This window comes from Callionymus lyra, chromosome 16 (genome assembly GCF_982586985.1).
Source record: "Callionymus lyra chromosome 16, fCalLyr1.hap1.1, whole genome shotgun sequence".
In the NCBI taxonomy this organism is placed as follows: Eukaryota; Metazoa; Chordata; class Actinopteri; order Syngnathiformes; family Callionymidae; genus Callionymus; species Callionymus lyra.
In genome coordinates, this window is record NC_141833.1 from 11,084,189 (window position 1) to 11,108,749 (window position 24,561).

At 36.6% G+C, this 24,561-nt stretch overlaps 2 protein-coding genes and 1 pseudogene across 3 annotated transcripts; 1 reads left to right on the forward strand and 2 right to left on the reverse strand.

Annotated features, from left to right (window-relative positions):
* Positions 1-202: 202 nt before the first annotated feature.
* Positions 203-6,172, reverse strand: LOC148063652 (cadherin-15-like). Of its 2 annotated transcripts, XM_087810853.1 has the most exons (11): positions 6,105-6,172; positions 4,496-4,578; positions 3,947-4,081; positions 3,682-3,816; positions 3,391-3,535; positions 3,025-3,206; positions 2,741-2,869; positions 2,488-2,667; positions 1,582-1,817; positions 1,381-1,517; positions 203-590 (listed from the first exon to the last, which is right to left on the reverse strand). In XM_087810853.1, the coding sequence occupies exons 2-11, from the start codon at positions 4,544-4,546 to the stop codon at positions 364-366; spliced, it is 1,557 nt and encodes a 518-aa protein (XP_087666979.1). In that variant the 5' UTR covers positions 4,547-4,578; positions 6,105-6,172; the 3' UTR covers positions 203-363. The 2 variants fall into 2 exon arrangements, with proteins under 2 accessions (XP_087666979.1, XP_087666980.1); XM_087810854.1 differs by having other exon boundaries at positions 511-1,517.
* A 4,496-nt stretch (positions 6,173-10,668) lies between these two features.
* On the forward strand, positions 10,669-24,505 carry LOC148063653 (uncharacterized; annotated as a pseudogene).
* Positions 15,346-17,128, reverse strand: LOC148063654 (splicing factor Cactin-like). Its single transcript, XM_087811349.1, has 4 exons — positions 16,733-17,128; positions 16,515-16,637; positions 15,951-16,303; positions 15,346-15,836 (listed from the first exon to the last, which is right to left on the reverse strand). The coding sequence occupies exons 1-4, from the start codon at positions 16,744-16,746 to the stop codon at positions 15,346-15,348; spliced, it is 981 nt and encodes a 326-aa protein (XP_087667475.1). The 5' UTR covers positions 16,747-17,128.
* Positions 24,506-24,561: the final 56 nt, after the last annotated feature.

The following is a 24,561-nucleotide window of genomic DNA, read 5'->3' on the forward strand; positions in this document are numbered from 1 at the left end:
TGAACGTTGCAATGTCCTCCTCTGCATAATTTTCAAGCCACTAACGACCCCACTTCAACATTAAGATATTTTGGGTTATTGAAGAAATGTAACATTGATGACACAATAACTACTTAAAAACATATATATAAAGTTATTATAAAGTTATATACTGAAGTGAATGACACACATGATATCATAACGTTTCAAAGGTCCAGTTTACTGAGCTGAAATTTTTTTATACCCTTGTCAGGTTAACCATAAAAAGTATGGTTAACTCTGAGTTATTTTGCCCTGCCACCTACTTAGAAGGAGAATTCGTAAAAGTAATAAAAACTTTATTGTACCTTGACCCTTACAATGATGTATGCGATGGATCTACTGTTACGTTATTTTGCAATGATCATGATGATAGTAGAATAAGCAGAAAACTAGCCACATAACATTCTGTTCATTAACTTCATAAAGTGACGGTGGACTGAACTTACAAAGAGTCACCACAAGTAGGACAGAGATGATGATGGCAGCGAGGAAACCGGCTTTATTGCTAGAATCCCTATTTGCCACCAGGATGATTAGAACTGTGGCTGTGCAGGAAGTTCCACTGGTATCTACAAAGATAAATACATTCATATATATTATATCGATATATATTTTTAATATTAAATCTATCTTTAATTATCTATCTCTAAAATGTATCTCATTACAAAATCTTTCCAACCCACATAGAGGCTTTTTTTTAAACCAACTCACAACAATGTTTACCCATTCACACACAATCACCCACTGATGTGACTAAGCTGTGACAGCATGATGTTCACCAGCATAAGTAACAATCTAGTGTTCTTCTCAGGGACACAATGACATCATGGTTGGACATCATTGAACTGGCAACTTCTTAAGCCACAAGCTAATAAGTCGTGGGATTTGTTGACTACTTAAAGAGTTGTCGAAATATGATCCATGTATGTAAACCTTATAATATCCATAGCCTTGTTTGCAAATTTTTGGTTTAAATTTGCATGTGAATTACTGATATAATTCACAATTTAAGAATTTAAACCAATTATCATAATGCCTTCCATGTAACAGCATTTCTTTACAAATCAGTCCTAAAAATGTATACGTACAAAATGCCTTAAAGATTGGCAACAGTTTTTATGAAGGTATTTTATGTAATGCATTAAGGAACCCTTTCTAAGGAATAACAATGCATGCTGTTATAAGTTGACCAACATGATTATTAACTGTGTAACGTCTTTATATTAGGTCTTATGAATGCATTATAATGTCTGACGAATGTGCTCACAATATGTTATAAAAAAGACCTTCATAGAAGGTGTTACCTGATGATGATCTTAAGGTGTAGTATGATGCTAAGAGGAAACTTTTTCATCTCACCTGTAAGTTTGATTGTAACAGTGTACACCTGGTTTTTAACATGTGCAGAACTCCAATTGAAGCTGCTTTTTGCCACAATCTCTCCTGTATCTATATTGATGTCCAGCCAGTTCTCAGGGTCGTCGGTGATCTCAAACCTAAGGTAGATAAAGCAGACTTGTACATTGATTCCATCTTTAAAGACATGATTTGGGTTCATACCTCATGCCCAAATTCACTGGGTGAATGGCGATGTTGTTCTTCAGTGATGTGCCAGGAAGTACATTTTGGGGAACTTCAAGTTTGATCGGGTCCTCTGTGAAGTATGGTTCTTCGTCCTTGTCGATCACAGTGACAGTGACGCTTGCTAAAAAGTTTGTAGCTTTGCTCTTTATCAGGTTTATGTTCACTACTTGGAGAGTCAACTTGTGCTCCTTTGCAGACGCATAGTCCAAAGGCTGGAATGAAGTGACATCAGATTATTTATGTGTTTGTTCTGACATGTTGGATGTGCTGGTTTTTTCTAATCATGTTTAGATGAACAACAATGAAAGGATACATTTTGCATTTTAAAATATCAGATATCAAAGCATGATGAGAACAGTTTGTTTTGTTTTGTTTTGAATACTGTTTTGAATTATAAAAAGTATGACTAGCACTGTTTTGGAAAAAAAAGGTTATAGAATTGATAAAGTTATTAATAACTAAATGTTAACTTGAAGTTTGACATTTTGTTGAGCAGCCATTTTGACCTCATCTTAATGGTGCACAGTCATCAACGTCCTTTTTAGAAGGTAAGTAAGTAAGTAGGTAATTAGTATTTGTAGAACGCTATTCAAGACCAGGGTCACAAAGTGCTTAAACAATCAAAAAAATACCCAATAAAATAAATACTTAAATGGTCAAGACAACACAGAGACAAACACAAGAGTCTCAGTAAATCAAGAAAAAGCCAGCACGAATAAAATGTCTTGATGTTTCTTGAAGGAGTCAGTAAACTCCATCAAGCGCAGAGAGAGAGGACCCTTGAATAAAAGTTCAATGATCAGTCGGTTGTTCACGTCATTGAACATTTTTCAGCCTTTCTGAAATATAAACTGCCATTTTTATTGTGTTAAGTTTTTGTACCTTCACGACACTCAGGATCCCCTGGTTGGTCTCAGCATCTGTTCTTATGCTGAAATACCCTTGAGGATCATCATAGACAGAGTACTTAGCCTCCCAGTTTCCTGTTCCAGGTTCATCTCCTTCGGTCACGTTCACTCGGCCGATATCACCAAGTGTGTTCTCCAGGGCAGTCATGTGGTACTGAAAGAAGAAAACAGACTTGGACTACAAAGTAAAAGTTTGTCTATGTGATTGTTCGTTCTGAAATACTAACAAATGCTGGGCTGAACCCTGGGACGTGGTTGTTGATGTCAGTTACATTAATGATGACCATAGCTTCATTTGTGAGGCCTGTCCCACCCTTATCACTAACTTTGATTCTCAGCTGGAACGCTTTCACCACCTGAGACAAGAAATAATAATTTGGGGTAAAATTAGTCTGTTTAGGAATTTCCCCACTGTGGGACAAAAAAGGAATATTTTATCTTATTGCATCTTTAAAATATTTGTCAGTGAAGTTAAGAAGCAGGTGAGATCAATCTTAGGGTCAGTTTTTACCTCTCTGTCCAGGACACTGTCTTTCATAGTGATAATTCCTGACGCCTTGTCCATCTCAAACATGGTCTTATTCAGGTCATTAACAGGGATGCTCTCCTGGCCAATGATGGAGTACACCAAGTCAGTGTTGATGCTGTGGGGTTTGTCTGCATCATCGGCTGATACTTGCATCACAACGGTGCCTGTGAACAAAATGTATCAAGTCCAGTTTCTTCATCTATAAGAGGTCAGACTTTTGATTAATGATGCAATTTTTTAAGTGACCAGAGATTACACCCAGCTTCTTTCTTTGATTCTGAATCAATTTATCGGTCTAATCAATAACTGTGATTTATATAGACTTTATATGTATTTTTCCCAAGTTACCTGGGGGTGAGAATTCCAGGACAGAACCAGTGAACACTTGCTGAGTGAAGACTGGTTTGTTGTCATTCAAGTCTTGCACAAGAATTGTAATGGGCGCTGGCTTCTCAAGGTACTCTCCACTTAATGACACGGCAAAAACTATCAACTGCAAACACAAAGAAGGGATGTATGGTGAAACTGTAAAATGCTTTATTGTTCTACTACTATTAATAATAATACTTATTTATTTTATATATACATCACGTATTATTCCATTTGCACCTTCAGTCAGAGACTTGAAGTACAGCTTACCTCAAAACTCTGGTGTGTCTCTCTATCTAGTGACTCTTTGAGCCAAATTCGTCCAGTACTTTCATCTATTTCAAACATCTCTGGTCCCTGCATCTTGTAAAGCCCCTCACCTTTGGAAAACCTTTCTGACTGAACCTGAAATGACAAGAGAAACACATTTAACATCAAGTATATTTTTCATTTACATCTGCTACCATACATTTATTTGTATTATTATTTATTGATTTGTTTGTGAATGAACATGTGTGTGTATAAACCTGTTTACCTTGGTGACTGTTTGGAATCCTATGGTATTTTCCCAAACATTGAATGGAGCTTTTAAAGACTCTCTCCATGGATAAATAGTTCTCGAAACCATTTTTGGATCCTTCCCAACATCTTCACTCCAAACCTGAACCAACTAAAAAAAAGGCAAAAACATGTATAGGCAATTAAAACAAAGGTAAACATACATATAGACATACAGCAGCACCATTAAAACCATACCACAGTTTACATATTCACTACAACCACATGGAAGTTTATTTATTTTAGTGATTTCATATAATGCAGTCTTTGTATAGAAAAAGATAAATGCCACACTAGGGAATGACCTGTCCTTCAAAATGTTTTGAAATCCAAATGAGGACGATGTTTGATTGTAACTTTGAAGAAAATGATGTCACCTTACACATCAAACATCATGGAAAATACAGTAATATTAAAAAGAAATGAGTTATAGAATATTGTTTAAAGAAAAGCCAGAGCAAAATAATATTATTATATTGCAAAGAAATAAAATGTACTCTAGAGCCAGGAGTTAGTAAACACTTACGCCAAATAGTGGAGAAGTCAACACCCATAAGGTGAATGCAAGAGAATACATTTCTTCTTCTTCTTCTTCTTCTTCAGGAAACACTGGAAAGGAATAATATCCACTTTAAAATCCAGAATAAGAACTCTCATTACAACATATAAAGGATTTGAAATGAAAGTACTTACGATGAATGAAAGACTTACGTTTCTAAAAACAAACCTCACAAAGCTTAAATAAATACAGTATAAAGGCATTATAGTGTAAACACATAGAGATAAGGGACATAAAAGCCTGCTTCTTATCGAGCCAAAAGTCAACGGATTAAGTAGAATTTTCTTGTGAGCAAAGTCTAATGCCAACAGAGAAATAATAAAAGAGATTTCAAGCAGAATATGTGAATAGTTTAAATTTAATTCAGGAAAATTAAGATTAAAGACACATGTATGCTCTGTATTTTTTCTATAGCAGATGCTATCTAGTGTTAGTTTGCTGCAATGCTGTGTAAGGATATGACAACTTTACTGTAATCGATCATCTAGAGTTAACACACATTTCAAATAATCACTTGATTAATCTTTCATATTTAATTCATATTAAATAATCATTGCCTTTCTTTAGAAATTCATGTGTGCTCAGCAATTCTTTAGGTCAGTTCACACTGAGAAAGACAACGCAATCTCTCAATGGTGCCATTTTGTCTCTGGGACCAAGGACACATCTGCTTAATTCAACTGATAAACAGATTCTCTCTAGATGAACAAACTCCGGTAACTTTCCACTACCAACACGTGAGACGGCCATCTTAGAAATCAAGTGTTTAGAGCAGGGGTGCTCACACTTTTTCGGTTCACGAGCTACTTTCATAATTGTCAAGTTCAAAAGATCTACCTTCAACAAATTTTCTCAACGTAAGTTAGAACATACTTTACTCAGATGACTTGCATTGAATGAAGTGAATGCACTGATAATCAGTCATGATGGAAGGATGTGTGGATTTAATAATCTTCATAGAAATGCTGACTTATATAAATAACTAGAGTCAGTCAGTAAGAAGCATATTTCCTCATAAGAAGATACTTTTAAGTGTCTTCCAAAAATGTCCATGAGACCTGGTCTTAAGCTCAGTGTCAGCCTTTGTTAAATCTCATCCTCCACTGCAGACAAGTTCAGACTCGTATGTTCAAAGAATTGCATTGATTTCCAACTAAAAATGGTCATTCATTCGAACCCAAATGATGCACAAAACATATTCATGTGTAAGAATCTGTGCTTGACACGAATTCAAGCCCTTTTCCTTTGTTCATCAAAATCAACAAAGAATTCAGACGGGTTCATCCCTTTCCATGCCTACATTTTAACATGCCGATCATATTTAAATGAAGGACAAGACTTAAATTTCTCCATTTTTGTGATCATGAAAAAACAAAAACAATGAAAACATGAATTCAAACTAACAGTTTATATTTGTTAATTTTAAACATGTCTGATATGAATCACACAAGTGGATTATTTACATTTTAAAACATCTTCAGATGAAGTTTAACGAGAATAAAACTGTTAACCAGTAACTTCACATCATCATCGCTTTGTCTGATCGTCTCTGACGTCATTAGAATGTGTGTCTCACCTGCAACTGTTTAACGTGTTTGGGTTTCAGCGTATTCTTATTATATTCGTGAGATAAAGGTAATTTACAAATAGTCATCATGTGATGGTGTATTAATACAAGTGTGTTTTAAGGACGCGATCACAAAAGGAAAACCAGCCTTTGTTGCGCTTTCATTGGAACCTGCAGCTTCACTTTGATGGAATTGACGTCATGTTTCTGTGACTCTCGTAGAGAAGAACCTGAACTGATCAAACGCACATTATTTTGTTCGATATATTATTTAAAAAAAAACAAGTTTATAATTCTCGTAATATCGTTTTTCTGAATTGCGTAAAATGGCTGTCGCACGTTTTGCTCTTTTTATTTATTATTATGAACTTTGCCGAGCGTTCAGTGGAAGAGGCTGGAGCTCTGTTTGGCTGCTGTGCATGTCAATCAAATTGTTAACCAACCGCTGCAATAACTATTTAATTGACATGCACAGCAGCCAACCAGAGCTCTCTTTACTATTTTCTTATATCATATTTTATTAAATCACGCGATCTACTCGCAATAGCTTCGATCGCGATCAACGTATTGCCCACCCCTGGTTTAGAGTAACTGACCAATCATACAAGGATGAAATGGAAGAATGTTTTAATTCTGAGCAAAAGGTAATATTGTCAATGTTCACAATCAATAAACATGAATACATAAAATGAGGATATATAATTTAACACTTCAATGAGAATATATATATATATATATATATATATATATATATATATATATATATATAAATATATATGTGGATCAATTTGAGGATATATCTCCAATCCCTCATTTTAAGGTTGACCTCTGAAACCAGAGGTCAACCTTAAAATGTAAGGCTCAAATAAACTAATATCAAACGATTCCTTTATATATAGTACGTAAGTAAGTAAAATATGAGGTTATTAATTCGTCCCCACCCATCAGAGCTCATCATGATCTTCCAACAACAGATCAGGTTGAGAGTTGAGAAGGCCACATCTGGCTCCACAGTGTTTATTTTAGGTTCCTAAAATTTATTTTAGGAACTAAATTAAATTAAATTAAATTATTTTAGGTTCCTAATTAGGTTCCTAATTTTAACTATTAGTACAGAGAGATAAGTTGAAAATAAATTCTAAAAAAAACATAACTTCCTTATAGAAAAGTACATGTAAATAATGAATACACTTGTTGATTATAAGTGTTAATATATATTGAAGTTCCCCTTATAAAATGCTGTCACTAAAAATGACATTTTACTTTTATATGAATTACAGTAATTTACATTTCACACCTCAACATTTATTAATTCATTTAAATGTAGTAAGTTATTTAATCACCTCTTATATCATTTGTTTGTGTACCTTAGAATTAACAGGGCAATGTTTGGAAGTTCATTGATTAGCATAGACATATCAGTACATTTTAAACAAGTAAGGAAATATAAAATCATGACAAATGCACACAGGTTTCTAAAATCAATAATGAAAAGTATCAGTAAAAACAATTAATTCCACAGTTCATAGGATATAGGCTCCCTTTCATTGTCAACAGCTAATAGGACCTTTTTCTTTTTTTTGCTATTTCCAAGGTCTAGGGTTGCTCCAGGCTCCATGAACCCATCACCTGCTTCCACACATTCCCATTACAATTTCCAAGCTGCATCTGGTCAAAAAGTAACAACTCAAATCTGTATTACATCTATGTATATGAATGATAATAATTGGTGCCACACATCGAAGATACAGCCAATGCTGCTGCTCAAAATTACTGCACATAAGTCAGCAGAGTAACTGTAAGAGATAGTCATTGAAGACTAAAAGGTAAATGCTCAACAAAAAAATACTACTTCATTGTACAATACTGAAATTAAGAAAAAAACTTGCATATAAATCAACCTTCTTATAGTCATTTTTCAAGAGCTTACTTTCAAAGCATTATTGCAAGAGATTAAAGTACATTTTCACCAAGTGACTATTCTAATATTCAAACAAAAACAGAACTAATGTTTTCATCCTCCTCCGACGGATCGAAGATTTCAGCCAACATCTGGAACCGTGGTCCCCAGTTGTTCAGGTCCTGGTCTTGGTCATCAGAGCTGAATGAACAAATGGAGCTAAGACTTTCAGACACAGAGCCCTCTCCTTCATAGTGGAAGATCTGAACCACATCATGTGCTGGAACATTTGGATCTTTTGCTGCCACTTCCAGGTGCTGAAGAGAGGAAAAAATGTCATGACTCTTTCTGTACTTTCTCCCTCACCTTCTGGTAGAAAGAATAGTTTGCTACACTTAGTAGTTAATTATATCAAAGTATAGAGTAGGAATTGCATCCAAATCTACAGTAACATACATGCAGTTTTCTATTTTCAGTACAAAACAAAACCAAAAATGATTCAATGAAATATCTGGGATGTTGAGAAATTTACTAACTTGAACCAAACTGTAGTGTGTTACTTGAGCAGGACTTAAGGGCACTTTAAGAAGACACTCACCCTAATGATTAGGTCCGCAATGTTTACTTGATCTCCTGGTGGTCTGCATGGTTCGGAGGATCCAGATAGGCTTTTTGGATCCTTTTCTCCAGTTGATGCTTCCGGGTTATTGCATACTGGGTGGATATTTTCAGAGGCAGGCACAACGTTGGTGGGTGAAGCCATGGTGTTGTCAGTGGAACATACTGCGTTGGTTGGGGCCAGCGCAGCATTGGCGGGAGAAACCACGTCATTGGTGGAGGCAGGTGAGGCGTTGTTGAGAGCAGGTACTGCGTTGTCAGGGATGCTCAGGGCGTTGAGATTTATCGCATTCTGGGGCATACCAAGACACCATTAGCACTGAAATCTACCTCGCACTGTAGTAGACACATACCTCTTCGTCTTCTTGACCATTTTGAACGTTGCAATGTCCTCCTCTGCATAATTTCCAGGCCACTAACGACCCCACTTCAACATTAAGATATTTTGGGTTATTGAAGTAATGTAACATTGATGACACAAGAACTACTTAAAAACATATATATAAAGTTATTATAAAGTTATCTACTGAAGTGAATGACACACATGATATCATAACATTTCAAAGGTCCAGTTTACTGAGCTGACATTTTTTTATACCCTTGTCAGGTTAACCATAAAAAGTATGGTTAACTCTGAGGTATTTTGACCTGCGGAAAACTAGCCACATAACATTCTGTTCATGAACTTAATGAAGTGACGGTGGATTGAAATTACACAGAGTCACCACAAGTAGGACAGAGATGATGATGGCAGTGAGGAAACCGACTCTATTGCTAGAATCCCTATTTGCCACCAGGATGATTAGAACTGTGGCTGTGCAGGAAGTTCCAGTGGTATCTACAAAGATAAATACATTCATATATATTATATCTATATATATTTTTAATATTAAAATCTCATTACAAAATCATTCCAACCCACATAGAAGCTTTTTTCAAACCAACTCACAACAATGTTTACCCATTCACACACAATCACCCAACTGATGTGACTAAGCTGTGACAGCATGATGTTCAACATGAAAGCGTGGAGTCTTGATGAGATGTCCTAAAGCGCTCTCTAAACGAAGTTGTAGGGCTTTGTACAGCAGCCATAGATACAGCCGAGGAGAGCGTCAAGTGGGGGATTCCTTGAACCACCAGAACAACGTTATTCACTTTCTTCAACTAGACGGGCATCTTTTGCTTGATCCATTTCCGTTTGTTCCATTGGTTGATTTTTAGAAGCGACTATTTTATGAGGATATTACAATTTCTTTACTTTTTAAGGTTTGAATAAGGTAAAGCTCTTACTGTAGCGGCACTGACTGATATTGACGAGCCATCTCTTCAACTGATGATGAGCACCTTGTTTATTGAAGTTGAAGATTTGAAGTATAAATGGATCTCAGCATCACAAAATATATGCAATAATATTTAAACAAAGAAAACAATAATTTCCTTTAGCAAAACCGTATTAGCACTCTTACTTATTAACGTTAGCATTAACACAAATCAAACCAAATACTACACTTTTTTTATACATATATAATATATGTGTATACATATATATATATATATATATATAGAGAGAGAGAGAGAGAGAGATAAATAGATATATAGATATATATATATCTATATATATACACATATATTATATATGTATAAAACCGTGTGTAGTATATAGATATATAGATATATAGATATATAGATATATAGAGATATTAGGACAGAAATGTCCTAACCATAATATGTATACAAAATAATATATAATAATATATAATATATATACACAAAAAAGTTTGAAAAAAACATTTTTGATTGAAGTTGCTTTTTTTTATATATTTTTTAATGGAAGTCATTTTTTTGTTATTGAGTAATAACCTCCATTCATATGTCACTGCTGCCAAACAGTACAACAAAGTTAAGGCAGTCACTGTCTTTGATCTTTTATGCCTTTATTACGTCACAGCTTTTTAGTCTTTAAAGCCTTTGTTCCTTTAATTTTAACATCATATATACAGTTGTGTCCATCCAAGTTCTATTTAGACATTTGTTTGGAGGAGAAAAGTAATAATGATTCTAGAGTTCACTTTCTTCGGACTTCTGCTGCCGGTCCTGGCCTCAGCACCGGACCCTGTCCCTCGCAGATTTGTGCCTTATGACAGTAAGTTACACTCATTACTTTGTTCTTGATACATTAGTCCAGTAGTTTATTCATCTTTAATGATACATTAGTCCAGTAGTTTATTCATCAATAATGATACATTAGTCCAGTAGTTTATTCATCAATAATGATACATTAGTCCAGTAGTTTTTTCATCATTAATGATACATTATTCCAGTAGTTTATTCATCTTTAATGATACATTAGTCCAGTAGTTTATTCATCATTAATGATTAATAGTCCAGTAGTTTATTCATCAATAATGATACATTAGTCCAGTGGTGTATTCATTATTTATCTTCTACCAAGGTGACAATAATCGCACGTTTCATGAGGAGGGAGTGTTGGACTACTCCACCATGCTGCTGAGGGAGGACCTGGGCCTGCTGATGGTGGGTGCCAGTGGGATGGTGTACGCCCTCGACCTCAACGACATCACCAAGAAAAATGACTCAGTAAGAACTTTTTATGGTGTATTATATTATATTATATAGTCACTGTATTCACTATAGTGAATCTTTGGAAAACTTTACACCTTCCCCTCGATTCTTCTTTATAGTCAAGATTGTCTTCATTGGTTCTTTTTCCCTTTTAACTTATATTGTCTCAAAACTTGAGCTTTCCTTACTTCAATAAAATGTGAATTAATTCCTGTTACAATGAGCATAAATCATCGAACCAAGCATTACTTGAACTATTTACTATAAATCGTTTAAATAATTTGTTATATTTAGGTCCAATGGGATGTGCCACCAGCAGAGGTCACTGCTTGTGGATTTAAGGGAAAGGATCCAGTAGTAAGTTGAATTTTTAAAAAATGTGTATGAAAGAAAACTTGGTGAAATAATCACATTTTGTCTTACACATTTTTAGATTCACTGCAGAAACCAGATTAAAACTCTGCTGAAAAGACAAGACAACAAGATGTATGTGTGTGGAACCAATGCTTTCAACCCAAAATGTGACTACATGGTGAGAAATGTTTACTTTAACAATATGATTTGAAAGGATGTCACAGATTAACTTATTAAAAACTGCATATGCCCCAGTAAGTATGTTTGTTTAAAAAAGGAAAATTCATTATTGAATAAATACACAATATTTATACAAAAATACAAATTTATGAGGAATGTTAATGTTTAAACGGCTTAGCTCGAGTCCGCCAGCCAGTGACTATTTTATTTGCTACACACAAAATCTGTTATCCAGTCACGGAAGCTTATGATAGAGCAGTGTGGTGTTTTTCTTTCTTAGTGAAAAAAGCTACAACAACTTTAAACTATTAATACGCAACAATAAAAATGATCTTATATGTATTATCGTGTAAGAGCAGTCAAGTGTTTTGTTTAAAGATTGCCCACAAACAAATGTGTTTACACATTTATCTCTTGTAGTCGTACAACGATGGAAAATTGACTCTTGAGAACCAAATAAAGTCCGGTAAAGGACGTTGCCCGTATGACCCCTTCGAAAGATCAGCCTCTCTCATGCTAGGTGAGCAGAATGTTGTACATCTTGTTCTTTAGTGAGACAGCAATGGAGTACGATAGCTACAAGCAGGTGCTTGTTAGCCGGGTTGCTCGAGTCTGCAAGGTAAGAACAAACAGAAGGGCAACTTGCGATTTCAAGAGGTGGTTACTAAGGTCAGTCTCGTTAAGCCTGAAAACTGCAATTCCAAGATGGCCATGACCGTTTACCTACAGATGATTGACTTGAAGTCCATATTTTATACAGTCCACAGGAAAACAGATGCCTTGTCCTCCAACCTTAGCACAACTACCTTCAACGTTCAAGCATTTTTCTGATGTTTCAGGGCGATCACGGAGGTCTGAGGACTTTGCAGGACAAGTGGACATCATTTGTTAAAGCAACACTAGAATGTCCAGTCCCTGACTCCAAACTGCCGTACATCATCCAGGACACATTCCGCTGGTGTGACCCCCAAAAAGACTGGAAGTCATGTTTGTTCTTCGCTGTCTTCACATCACAGACGTATGAAGATTTAACATTCGGACATAATTTGATTCGTTTCCTTTCCGAAGTGAATTAATCTCAAATATATATTTCAGCTCCTCGAGAGAGATTTCTGCTGTGTGTGCGTACCGTGTGTCAGAGATCAGCAGGGTTTTAGCTGAAGGAAGATTCATGACGGAAGGACTGGTAAATGGAATTCATTCTAAATGGGTACTCCACAACGGAATATTGCCAGTGCCTCGTCCTGGTTCGGTAAAATAACCCCCTTTTATATGCAGATCATTTTGATTAAACTTGCCAGGACTTCTTAAGTTTTGATAACCATTGCTCCTCTCTTTTCCATCTCTAGTGCATCGATGATGCTGCACGTAACGCTAGCATCACTCAGAGTTCTGACCTTCCTGGAAAAACTCTCTTGTTTATTCAAAAAAATACACTTATTGGTGAACCAATAATGCCAATAGGAAAGAAAACTTTACTGATTAGAAAGGGAATCAAATTCACACGGATAGTCATTGACCAAGTTCAGTCGGTGGACGGTGACAACCATCATGTGATGTTCATTGGGACAGGTGTGTATATGTGACAGGATGTAATGAATAATTGTATAAATACATGTGTAATTGTTCGCCACATTTACATCTTTTAATATAAGAGGGGGGAACCATCGTGAAAGCTGTGAACTATGATGGAGAGATGTTCGTCATTGAGGAAGTTCAAGTCTTTAAGACCTCAGAGCCCATCAAGATTCTCAAGTTCTCCAATGTCACGGTAATGTCATGACAGAGTGTTGAGCTTCATGTTGAGTTCAATCCCTGAAAATATTCTTTTTTTTCTGATGTGCAGCGTCAGATCTACGCAGGCTCAGACTCTGGGGTAGTACAGATGTCCCTGTCCTCCTGTGGAAGATCTTTGACTTGCATGGACTGTGTTCTTGCCAGAGACCCTTACTGTGGCTGGGACCACGCTGCTGGCAAATGTTCAACTCTTTCTGCTACACAGAGGTGAGTATCTGTTGGGGGATTGCCCATCTCTGCTGCTAATACATTGAACTTATGACTGTTCATCTCTAGAGATCTGATTCAGTGTCATAGATGGCAACGCCTCTCTCTGTCCACAAGGAGGTGAGTAAGGCAAACATGTTGGATGTTTTGGCTTCCCTATTATAAATAGTTCTGATAAGATATGCATTATTTCAGCCTCGTTTTCAGCGCCCGTCCAGAAAGTGATACAAGCCAAACCTGATTTGGGGTCCTTGAAGCTTCCCTGCTCTTCAGAGTCAATGCTGGCAACAATCATGTGGGAGAAAGATGGAGTCCCTCTGGTCCCTTCATCTCAACATCTGCACCAACAAGATGGACTGCTCATCATAAGTGTCTCACACGCTGACACCGGTAACTACAGCTGCCTGTCTGTGGAGCGATCGAAGGGAGATGAGTACAGCACAACTGTTGTCCAGTACAATGTTGTCACCTTAGACTTTGAAGAATCTGAATCCCAGAATAATGATGCCATCAGCATTGTAAAGAATGTTGTTTTGGTGCTGCTATCCATGTTTCTCTTGGGCCTTTTGACATGGAACATATTCAAAGGCCATCTATTCAAGTCACTTTCATGTAGGAGGAGTCGACAACAAACGCCTCCAGTCTTTATTATACAGGTTTAATGTTTGTGAGGTTTGATGATCATAAGCAGATGAAGACTCATAGTTTCTCACCTCTATAAAAATGGACCTGAAAAAGTGTTTAGTTAATACTTTTAAGATCTTTTGGAGTTCTATATCAAACTAGTGTTGTAAGTTAATTTCTTGTAAATAGTTCAACTCTTTCTGTTTCATGCACATGAATTGAATATTTTCCTTGAAACCCTAATAAAATCATTTTCTTGAAATACTGTTTTTTTTCTATACATGTTGGTAAACTTTACTATTGCAGGTTATGCAAATATGCATTTCGTATTTTAATTTGAACAACTTTATGACATTGGTTAAATATGAATATATTAATATTCCTCTAATAGTTTTTTCGGGTTTCATTTCAGCATTTTATTTTGTTAAACTGTATTTTTTGTTCTCCAATCACTTAATCACAATTTATCTTTGACATTTCCCTCCATACTTAACTTGATATTTTCCAATTCAGCTTTATTAACAAATATCTTGGGTCCTTACTACTCATTTGGCCCCAAAACATGAGTTGTTTTTTCTGCTGTAAGTGAATTGCTAGAAAGAAAGTCTAATTTCTCTCTTTTTCTTCCTCCATTATAAAGATGAATTGAAGTATATATTCGAATGACATCTCAACAACATGAGTTTATTTTATTAAGAGTATTTATTTACACAACTCTGTTCTTCAATTGAGCAGTTAAACATGAACATTATTTGACAACAGTATAAAAAAGGCCTAAACTATCAGACGTTGCCTCAACCGAAAGTTCAGAGAGGTTACTTGGCGCCCCCAGTTGGCTAAACATGATATATCATTTACAAATCCAACACAAGTATACTGTCATTTAATTTTTTCGGCATTGATGCATTTAATAAAACAAAAATAATGATGAACATTTATGGTTAACATCCAATTTTTGTATTCAAACGTCATTTTTTTACGGGTTCATCGTCTATAGTGGTACCTCTTGAAGTGGAACCACAGCTGAAAGATACCATTTGAAAACTGGCATCGGAAACCATGACGGTGAGAGTACTCCCACTCTCTGTTCACGTTCTTAAATGCGATATCCTCGTACGGTGGGCCAGCATGGAATCTTAAGATGCCAAAGTCCTTGTTGTCAGGACTGGGCTCTAGAAAGTACTGCGGGGTCGAGCGCTTGTCGATCAGATCTGGGTAGAAGATATTGAACTTGTAACCTTGAACAATCTTGGGTGGCGGGTTGTCAAAGTCATAATGCGTCTGGTTATATTTGTTCCACTCGAAGCCAGTGTGTACTCGGTTAAAGAATCTCGGCTTCCTGGGTCGGTATTTGTCAGCCCACAGGTACATCTTCCCTGTGACTGGGATCTCCACGCTGAACTGGGTTTCGTTGTTATCCATTCCCTGTTTGGCTTGACATACAAAGAAGTCCTCGGCACTCTCGCTGGCGTCACCTAACAGAAAGACAGGAAAAAGTCAAGCTTGAAGTAAGTCGTGTAACTTTATATGACAGACAGAACGAGGATGAGGCAGACACACAACCTTATGATACTGTGTGCCATTCGTACCTGTGACCTGCAACTGTCTACGTGCTAGCTGCAACTTGTGCGCATCTTCCTCTGCCGTTATCGTGTGTGTGTCGAGCGGCATCTCCGATGAAGTCAGAAGAGCTGGACTGTAGCGACCGGAGTCATACTCTGCTTGGCTTTGCTGGATAAGATCTTCCTCCGTCAATACAGCTTCCACAGAGTCGCCCTTCTCCTCTTCTCCCTTGTCTTCATCCTTCTTTCCTTCCTCGTCTTCAATCCCTCTGTTAGTGCTGGTTGATGTTGATGGACCAGGCTCATCATTCTCCTGTCCACTAGCTTCATTCACAGTTCTACCAGTTGATGATGAAAGGCTGGAATCTTCTCTGCTCCTGCTGTTTCGAAAACAAAAAATGTTTGTAAAGGATGAGGAGTATTATAATAATATTCATTTTAATATGGTGCCATCCTACAATTTAAAGACACCTTCAAAAGGCCATAAAGAAGTTCATTTTTCTTCCGTGAAGGAACATGCATTCAAACCCAATTGTGTCAAGACTCAAATTTGACACAATTATTGTCGTACTAGGACACAAACAAACTTACTCAATGCTCTCAGTCACTGGTTCATCCTTGATGATGGGGAACGATGGTTCGCTTTCCACTCCCTGTTCTTGTTTCAGCCTGAACAGCTTTTGGCGAAGCACATCCTGGTGTCGCTCTCTCAACCTGTAATCATTCAGTGATAAACACATTTTAGTGTTTTGAAAGGGTTGAGACCTTGGGTTAGAAATGTAATTATTGAATAAGCGGAAGGTGTGGACCTTGCTCTCGCCATGTAGACGCGGACCTGTTGCAACAAGCTCTCCCAGTAGCCGATGTCGAGGTTAGATCCACCAGCTCGGATTTTCGTCTCGATGTTCAGATGTAGAGCCTGCAGTTGGCTGTATGTCTTGCCTTTAAATACTATCTGAACATCCGTGCTTACAGCTGTGTTTATGCCTAAGACAACGATTATTTAACATGAATTAAATATGAAAGATTATCAGTTAATCAAGTGACTATTTGAAATGTGTGTTAAATCTAGATGATTGATTACAGTAAAGTTGTCATTTCCTTACAATATTTTATTTGGATCAATTTGAGGATATATCTTCAATCCCTCCTTTGACCTCTGAAACCAGAGGTCAACCTTAAAATGTAAGGCTCAAATAAACTAATCAGACAGATCAGGTTGAGAGTTGAGGAGGCCACATCTGGCTCCACAGTTGTTTTTATTTTAAGTTCCTAATTTAAACTATTAGTACAGAGAGATAAGGAGAAAATAAATTCTGAAAAAACATAACTTCCTTATAGAAAAGTACATGTAAATAATGAATACACTTGTTGTTTGTTGAATATATATTGAAGTTCCCCTTATAAAATACAAATATGTCAACATTGTTAACTTTAGTTTAACTTCCGTTTCATCAATTCCAGCTTTTTGCTTTTTGTGTCAAACCCATCAGGAGAGCTGTCACTTTCCAAAAAAATGACATTTTACTTTCATATGAATTACAGTAATTTACATTTCACACCTCAACATTTATTAATTCATTTAAATGTAGTAAGTTATTTATTCACCTCTTATATCATTTGTTTTTGTACGTTAGAATTAACAGGGCAATGTTTGGAAGTTAATTTATTAGCATAGACATATCCGTACATTTTGAACAAGTAAGGAAATCTAATATCATGACAAATGCACACAGGTGTCTAAAATCAATAATGAAAAGTATCAGTAGAAACAATTTGCCACAGTTCATAGGATAGGCTCCCTTTCAACAGCTAATGGGACTTTTTTTGTTTGTTTTTTGCTATTTCCAAGGTCTGGGGTTACCTCATGAAACCCATCACCTGCTTCCACACATTCCCAATACAATTTCCAAGCTGCATCTGGTCTAAAAGTAACATCTCAAATGTGTATTACATCTATGTATATGAATGATAATAATTGGTGCCACACATCGAAGATACAGCCAATGCTGCTGCTCAAAATTACTGCACATAAGTCAGCAGAGTAACTGTAAGAGATAGTCATTGAAGACTGAAAAGTAAATGCTCAACAAAAAAATACTACTTCATTGTACAATACTGAAATTAAGAAAACAACTTACACATAAATCAACCTTCTTATAGTCATTTTGCAAGAGCTTACCTTTCAAAGCATTATTGCAAGAGATTAAAGTACATTTTCACCAAGTGACTATTCTAATATGAATTCAAACTAAAACAGAACTAATGTTTTCATCCTCCTCCGACGGATCGAAGATTTCAGCCAACATCTGGAACCGTGGTCCCCAGTTGTTCAGGTCCTGGTCTTGGTCATCAGAGCTGAATGAACAAATGGAGCTAAGACTTTCAGACACAGAGCCCTCTCCTTCATAGTGGAAGATCTGAACCACATCATGTGCTGGAACATTTGGATCTTTTGCTGCCACTTCCAGGTACTGAAGAGAGGAAAAAATGTCATGACTCTTTCTGTACTTTCTCCCTCACCTTCTGGTAGAAAGAATAGTTTGCTACACTTGTAGTTCATTATATCAAAGTATAGAGTAGGAATTACATCCAAATCTACAGTAACATACATGCAGTTTTCTATTTTCAGTACAAAACAAAACCAAAAATGATTCAATGAAATATCTGGGATGTTGAGAAATGTACTAACTTGAACCAAACTGTAGTGTGTTACTTGAGCAGGACTTAAGGGCACTTTAAGAAGACACTCACCCTAATGATTAGGTCCGCAATGTTTGCTTGATCTCCTGGTGGTCTGCATGGTTCGGAGGATCCAGATAGGCTTTTTGGATCCTTTTCTCCAGTTGATGCTTCCGGGTTATTGCATACTGGGTGGATATTTTCAGAGGCAGGCACAACGTTGGTGGCTGAAGCCATGGTGTTGTCAGTGGCACATACTGCGTTGGTTGGGGCCAGCGCAGCATTGGCGGGAGAAACCACGTCATTGGTGGGGGCAGGTGAGGCGTTGTTGAGAGCAGGTACTGCGTTGTCAGGGATGCTCAGGGCGTTGAGATTTATCGAATTCTGGGGCATAACAAGACACCATTAGCACTGAAATCTACCTCGCACTGTAGTAGACACATACCTCTTCGTCTTCTTGACCATTTTGAACGTTGCAATGTCCTCCTCTGCATAATTTCCAGGCCACTAACGACCCCACTTCAACATTAAGATATTTTGGGTTATTGAAGTAATGTAACATTGATGACACAAGAACTACTTAAAAACATATATATAAAGTTATTATAAAGTTATCTACTGAATTTAATGACACACATGATATCATAACGTTTCAAAGGTCCAGTTTACTGAGCTGAATTTTTTTATTACCCTTGTCAGGCTAACCATAAAAAGTATGGTTAACTCTGAATTATTTTGCCCTGCCCCCTACTTAGTAGGAGAATTCGTAAAAGTAATAAAACTTTATTGTACCTTGACCCTTACAATGATGTATGCGATGGATCTACTGTTCTAGCTCCACTGGTATCTACAAAGATAAATACATTCATATATATTATATCTATATATTTTTAATATTCTATTGGTTGATTTTTAGAAGCGACTATTTTATGAGGATATTACAATTTCTTTACTTTTTAAGGTTTGAATAAGGTAAAGCTCTTACTGTAGCGGCACTGACTGATATTGACGAGCCATCTCTTCAACTGATGATAAGCACCTTGTTTATTGAAGTTGAAGATTTGAACTATGAATGGATCTCAGCATCACAAAATATATGCAATAATATTTAAACAAAGAAAACAATAAATTCCTTTAGCAAAAATTGTATTAGCACTCTTACTTATTAACGTTAGCATTAACACAAATCAAACCAAATACTACACACTTTTTTTATACATATATAATATATGTGTATACATATCTATATATATATATATAGGGAGAGAGAGAGAGAGAGAGATAAATAGATATATAGATATAGATATAGCTTTTTTTAATATATTTTTTAATGGAAGTCATTTTTTTGTTATTGAGTAATAACCTCCATTCATATGTCACTGCTGCCAAACAGTACAACAAAGTTAAGGCAGTCACTGTCTGTGATCTTTTATGCCTTTATTACGTCACAGCTTTTTAGTCTTTAAAGGCTTTGTTCTTTTAATTTTAACATCATATATACAGTTGTGTCCATCCAAGTTCTATTTAGACATTTGTTTGGAGAAGAAAAGTAATAATGATTCTAGAGTTCACTTTCTTCGGACTTCTGCTGCCGGCCCTGGCCTCAGCACCGGACCCTGTCCCTCGCAGATTTGTGCCTTATGACAGTAAGTTACACTCATTACTTTGTTCTTGATACATTAGTCCAGTAGTTTATTCATCTTTAATGATACATTAGTCCAGTAGTTTATTCATCATTAATGATACATTAGTCCAGTAGTTTATTCATCTTTAATGATACATTAGTCCAGTAGTTTATTCATCATTAATGATACATTAGTCCAGTAGTTTATTTATCAATAATGATACATTAGTCCAGTCGTTTTTTCATCATTAATGATACATTAGTCCAGTAGTTTATTCATCTTTAATGATACATTAGTCCAGTAGTTTATTCATCATTAATGATACATTAGTCCAGTAGTTTATTCATCATTAATGATACATTAGTCCAGTAGTTTATTCATCTTTAATGATACATTAGTCCAGTAGTTTATTCATCATTAATGATACATTAGTCCAGTAGTTAATTCATCAATAATGATACATTAGTCCAGTGGTGTATTCATTATTTATCTTCTACCAAGGTGACAATAATCGCACGTTTCATGAGGAGGGAGTGTTGGACTACTCCACCATGCTGCTGAGGGAGGACCTGGGCCTGCTGATGGTGGGTGCCAGTGGGATGGTGTACGCCCTCGACCTTAACGACATCACCAAGAAAAATGACTCAGTAAGAACTTTTTATAGTGTATTATATTATATTATATAGTCATTGTATTCATTGTAGTGAATCTTTGGAAAACTTTACACCTTCCCCTCGATTCTTCTTTATAGTCAAGATTGTCTTCATTGGTTCTCTTTCCCTTTTAACTTATATTGTCTCAAAACTTGAGCTTTCCTTACTTAAATAAAATGTGAATTAATTCCTGTTACAATGAGCATAAATCATCGAACCAAGCATTACTTGAACTATTTACTATAAATCGTTTAAATAATTTGTTATATTTAGGTCCAATGGGATGTGCCACCAGCAGAGGTCACTGCTTGTGGATTTAAGGGAAATGATCCAGTAGTAAGTTGAATTAAAAAAAAATGTGTATGAAAGAAAACTTGGTGAAATAATCACATTTTGTTTTACACATTTTTAGATTCACTGCAGAAACCAGATTAAAACTCTGCTGAAAAGACAAGACAACAAGATGTATGTGTGTGGAACCAATGCTTTCAACCCAAAATTTGACTACATGGTGAGAAATGTTTACTTTAACAATATGATTTGAAAGGATGTCACAGATTAACTGATTATAAACTGCATATGCCCCAGTAAGTATGTTTATTTAAAAAAGGAAGATTCATTATTGAATAAATACACAATATTTATACAAAAATACAAATTTATGAGGAATGTTAATGTTTAAACGGCTTTGCTCGAGTCCGCCAGCCAGTGACTATTTTATTTGCTACACACAAAATCTGTTATCCAGTCACGGAGGCTTATGATAGAGCAGTGTGGTGTTACATGCATTATTAAATGGATTTTCTGCTGAGATGCTGTCCATTAACATCGGTCTCACGAAGATCCACTTCCTCCAAGCAACACACTAAGCCGACAATAATCTCATAAAAACAAGAAAAGAAAACAAAAAGCAAATAAAAGAAAAAATTTCAGGGGATAACAAAGTGCAAATATAAAGACATAGATCAAAGGAAATAACAACTAAAAGGACCTAAAACCTAGGACCTTAAAGCATTCCAACATAGAATAAGATCATCTTTTCACTTTGCTCCTGCCACCATATTTAGAATTACAAGGTCTAATAATCGTAATAGCACGAGGAATTAATGAGTCCCTGAGTCAATTAGTGTTGCATCTACGAAGGAGCATTCGTGCACTACATCTGCTTCTCTGTTCACTGATGACAGTGATAGAATGTGCAGATGTCTGAAGTGTAAATGGTGAAGAGGAGAGGGGCCAGTACTGTCCCCTGAGGTGCTCCTGTACTGCAGATCACAGTCTCAGACATGTTGTCCTTCAGCCTGACGTACTGTGGTCGATCAGTTAGGTAGCCCGAGATCCAGGAGACCAGGCAGGGGTCCATATTTATTTAATGAGTCGATGTCCAGCCAAAAAAATGTTCCTAAACATTTTATACACAAACTAATGATAATCACAAAGTCCCCGTCAATTTACTTTGAGAGAAATATCTTGCTTCCTATGGTTACATTTATGTAAAGTAACAATCAATTGAAAGACAATTTTGCTTGCGTACAAATAACAATAATTATTAAGTATTTCTTAGTGAAAAAAGCTACAACAATTTTATACTATTAATATGCAACAATAAAAATGATGTTATATTTATTATTGTGTAAGAACAGTCAAGTGTTTTGTTTAAAGATTGTCCACAAACAAATGTGTTTACACATTTATCTCTTGTAGTCGTACAACGATGGAAAATTGAATCTTGAGAACCAAATAAAGTCCGGTAAAGGACGTTGCCCGTATGACCCCTTCGAAAGATCAGCCTCTCTCATGCTAGGTGAGCAGAATGTTGTACATCTGAACTCCTTTTCTACAGCTTCTTTTTTAAATTGCCTTTTACTTTTCAAGACAATGATCTGTACTCGGCTACATCAGTGAACTTTCGAGCGACTGAGTCTGTCCTGATGCGGCGTTCCACAACCTTCATTCAAACTGATTATAGAAGATCCTGGTTTTATGGTGAAGTTATATTTCATAAAGTTTTTATCATTACTTGTTGCATGTGTGCTATTTTACTGATTAACATGTTTCTCTTATTTCAATGTGATTAACAGACCCTGAATTTGTTTCCCTGGAGATGATGCCTGAGAGTCAAAACAGTGTCACCGGAGATGATGACAAGATCTACTTGTTCTTTAGTGAGACAGCAATGGAGTACGATAGCTACAAGCAGGTGCTTGTTAGCCGGGTTGCTCGAGTCTGCAAGGTAAGAACAAACAGAAGGGCAACTTGCGATTTCAAGAGGTGGTTACTAAGGTCAGTCTCGTTAAGCCTGAAAACTGCAATTCCAAGATGGCCATGACCGTTTACCTACAGATGGTTGACTTGAAGTCCATATTTTATACAGTCCACAGGAAAACAACTGCCTTGTCCTCCAACCTTAGCACAACTACCTTCAACGTTCAAGCATTTTTCTGATGTTTCAGGGCGATCACGGAGGTCTGAGGACTTTGCAGGACAAGTGGACATCATTTGTTAAAGCAACACTAGAATGTCCAGTCCCTGACTCCAAACTGCCGTACATCATCCAGGACACATTCCGCTGGTGTGACCCCCAAAAAGACTGGAAGTCATGTTTGTTCTTCGCTGTCTTCACATCACAGACGTATGAAGATTTAACATTGGGACATAATTTGATTTGTTTCCTTTCCGATGTGAATTAATCTCAAATGTATATTTCAGCTCCTCGAGAGAGATTTCTGCTGTGTGTGCGTACCGTGTGTCAGAGATCAGCAGGGTTTTAGCTGAAGGAAGATTCATGACGGAAGGACTGGTAAATGGAATTCATTCTAAATGGGTACTCCACAACGGAATATTGCCAGTGCCTCGTCCTGGTTCGGTAAATTAACCCCCTTTTATATGCAGATCATTTTGATTAAACTTGCCAGGACTTCTTAAGTTTTGATAACCATTGCTCCTCTCTTTTCCATCTCTAGTGCATCGATGATGCTGCACGTAACGCCAGTATCACTCAGAGTTCTGACCTTCCTGGAAAAACTCTCTTGTTTATTCAGAAAAATACACTTATTGGTGAACCAATAATGCCAATAGGAAAGAAAACTTTACTGATTAGAAAGGGAATCAAGTTCACACGGATAGTCATTGACCAAGTTCAGTCGGTGGACGGTGACAACCATCATGTGATGTTCATTGGGACAGGTGTGTATATGTGACAGGATGTAATGAATAATTGTATAAATACATGTGTAATTGTTCGCCACATTTACATCTTTTAATATAAGAGGGTGGAACCATCGTGAAAGCTGTGAACTATGATGGAGAGATGTTCGTCATTGAGGAAGTTCAAGTCTTTAAGACCTCAGAGCCCATCAAGATTCTCAAGTTCTCCAATGTCACGGTAATGTCATGACAGAGTGTTGAGCTTCATGTTGAGTTCAATCCCTGAAAATATTCTTTTTTTTCTGATGTGCAGCGTCAGATCTACGCAGGCTCAGACTCTGGGGTAGTACAGATGTCCCTGTCCTCCTGTGGAAGATCTTTGACTTGCATGGACTGTGTTCTTGCCAGAGACCCTTACTGTGGCTGGGACCACGCTGCTGGCAAATGTTCAACTCTTTCTGCTACACAGAGGTGAGTATCTGTTGGGGGATTGCCCATCTCTGCTGCTAATACATTGAACTTATGACTGTG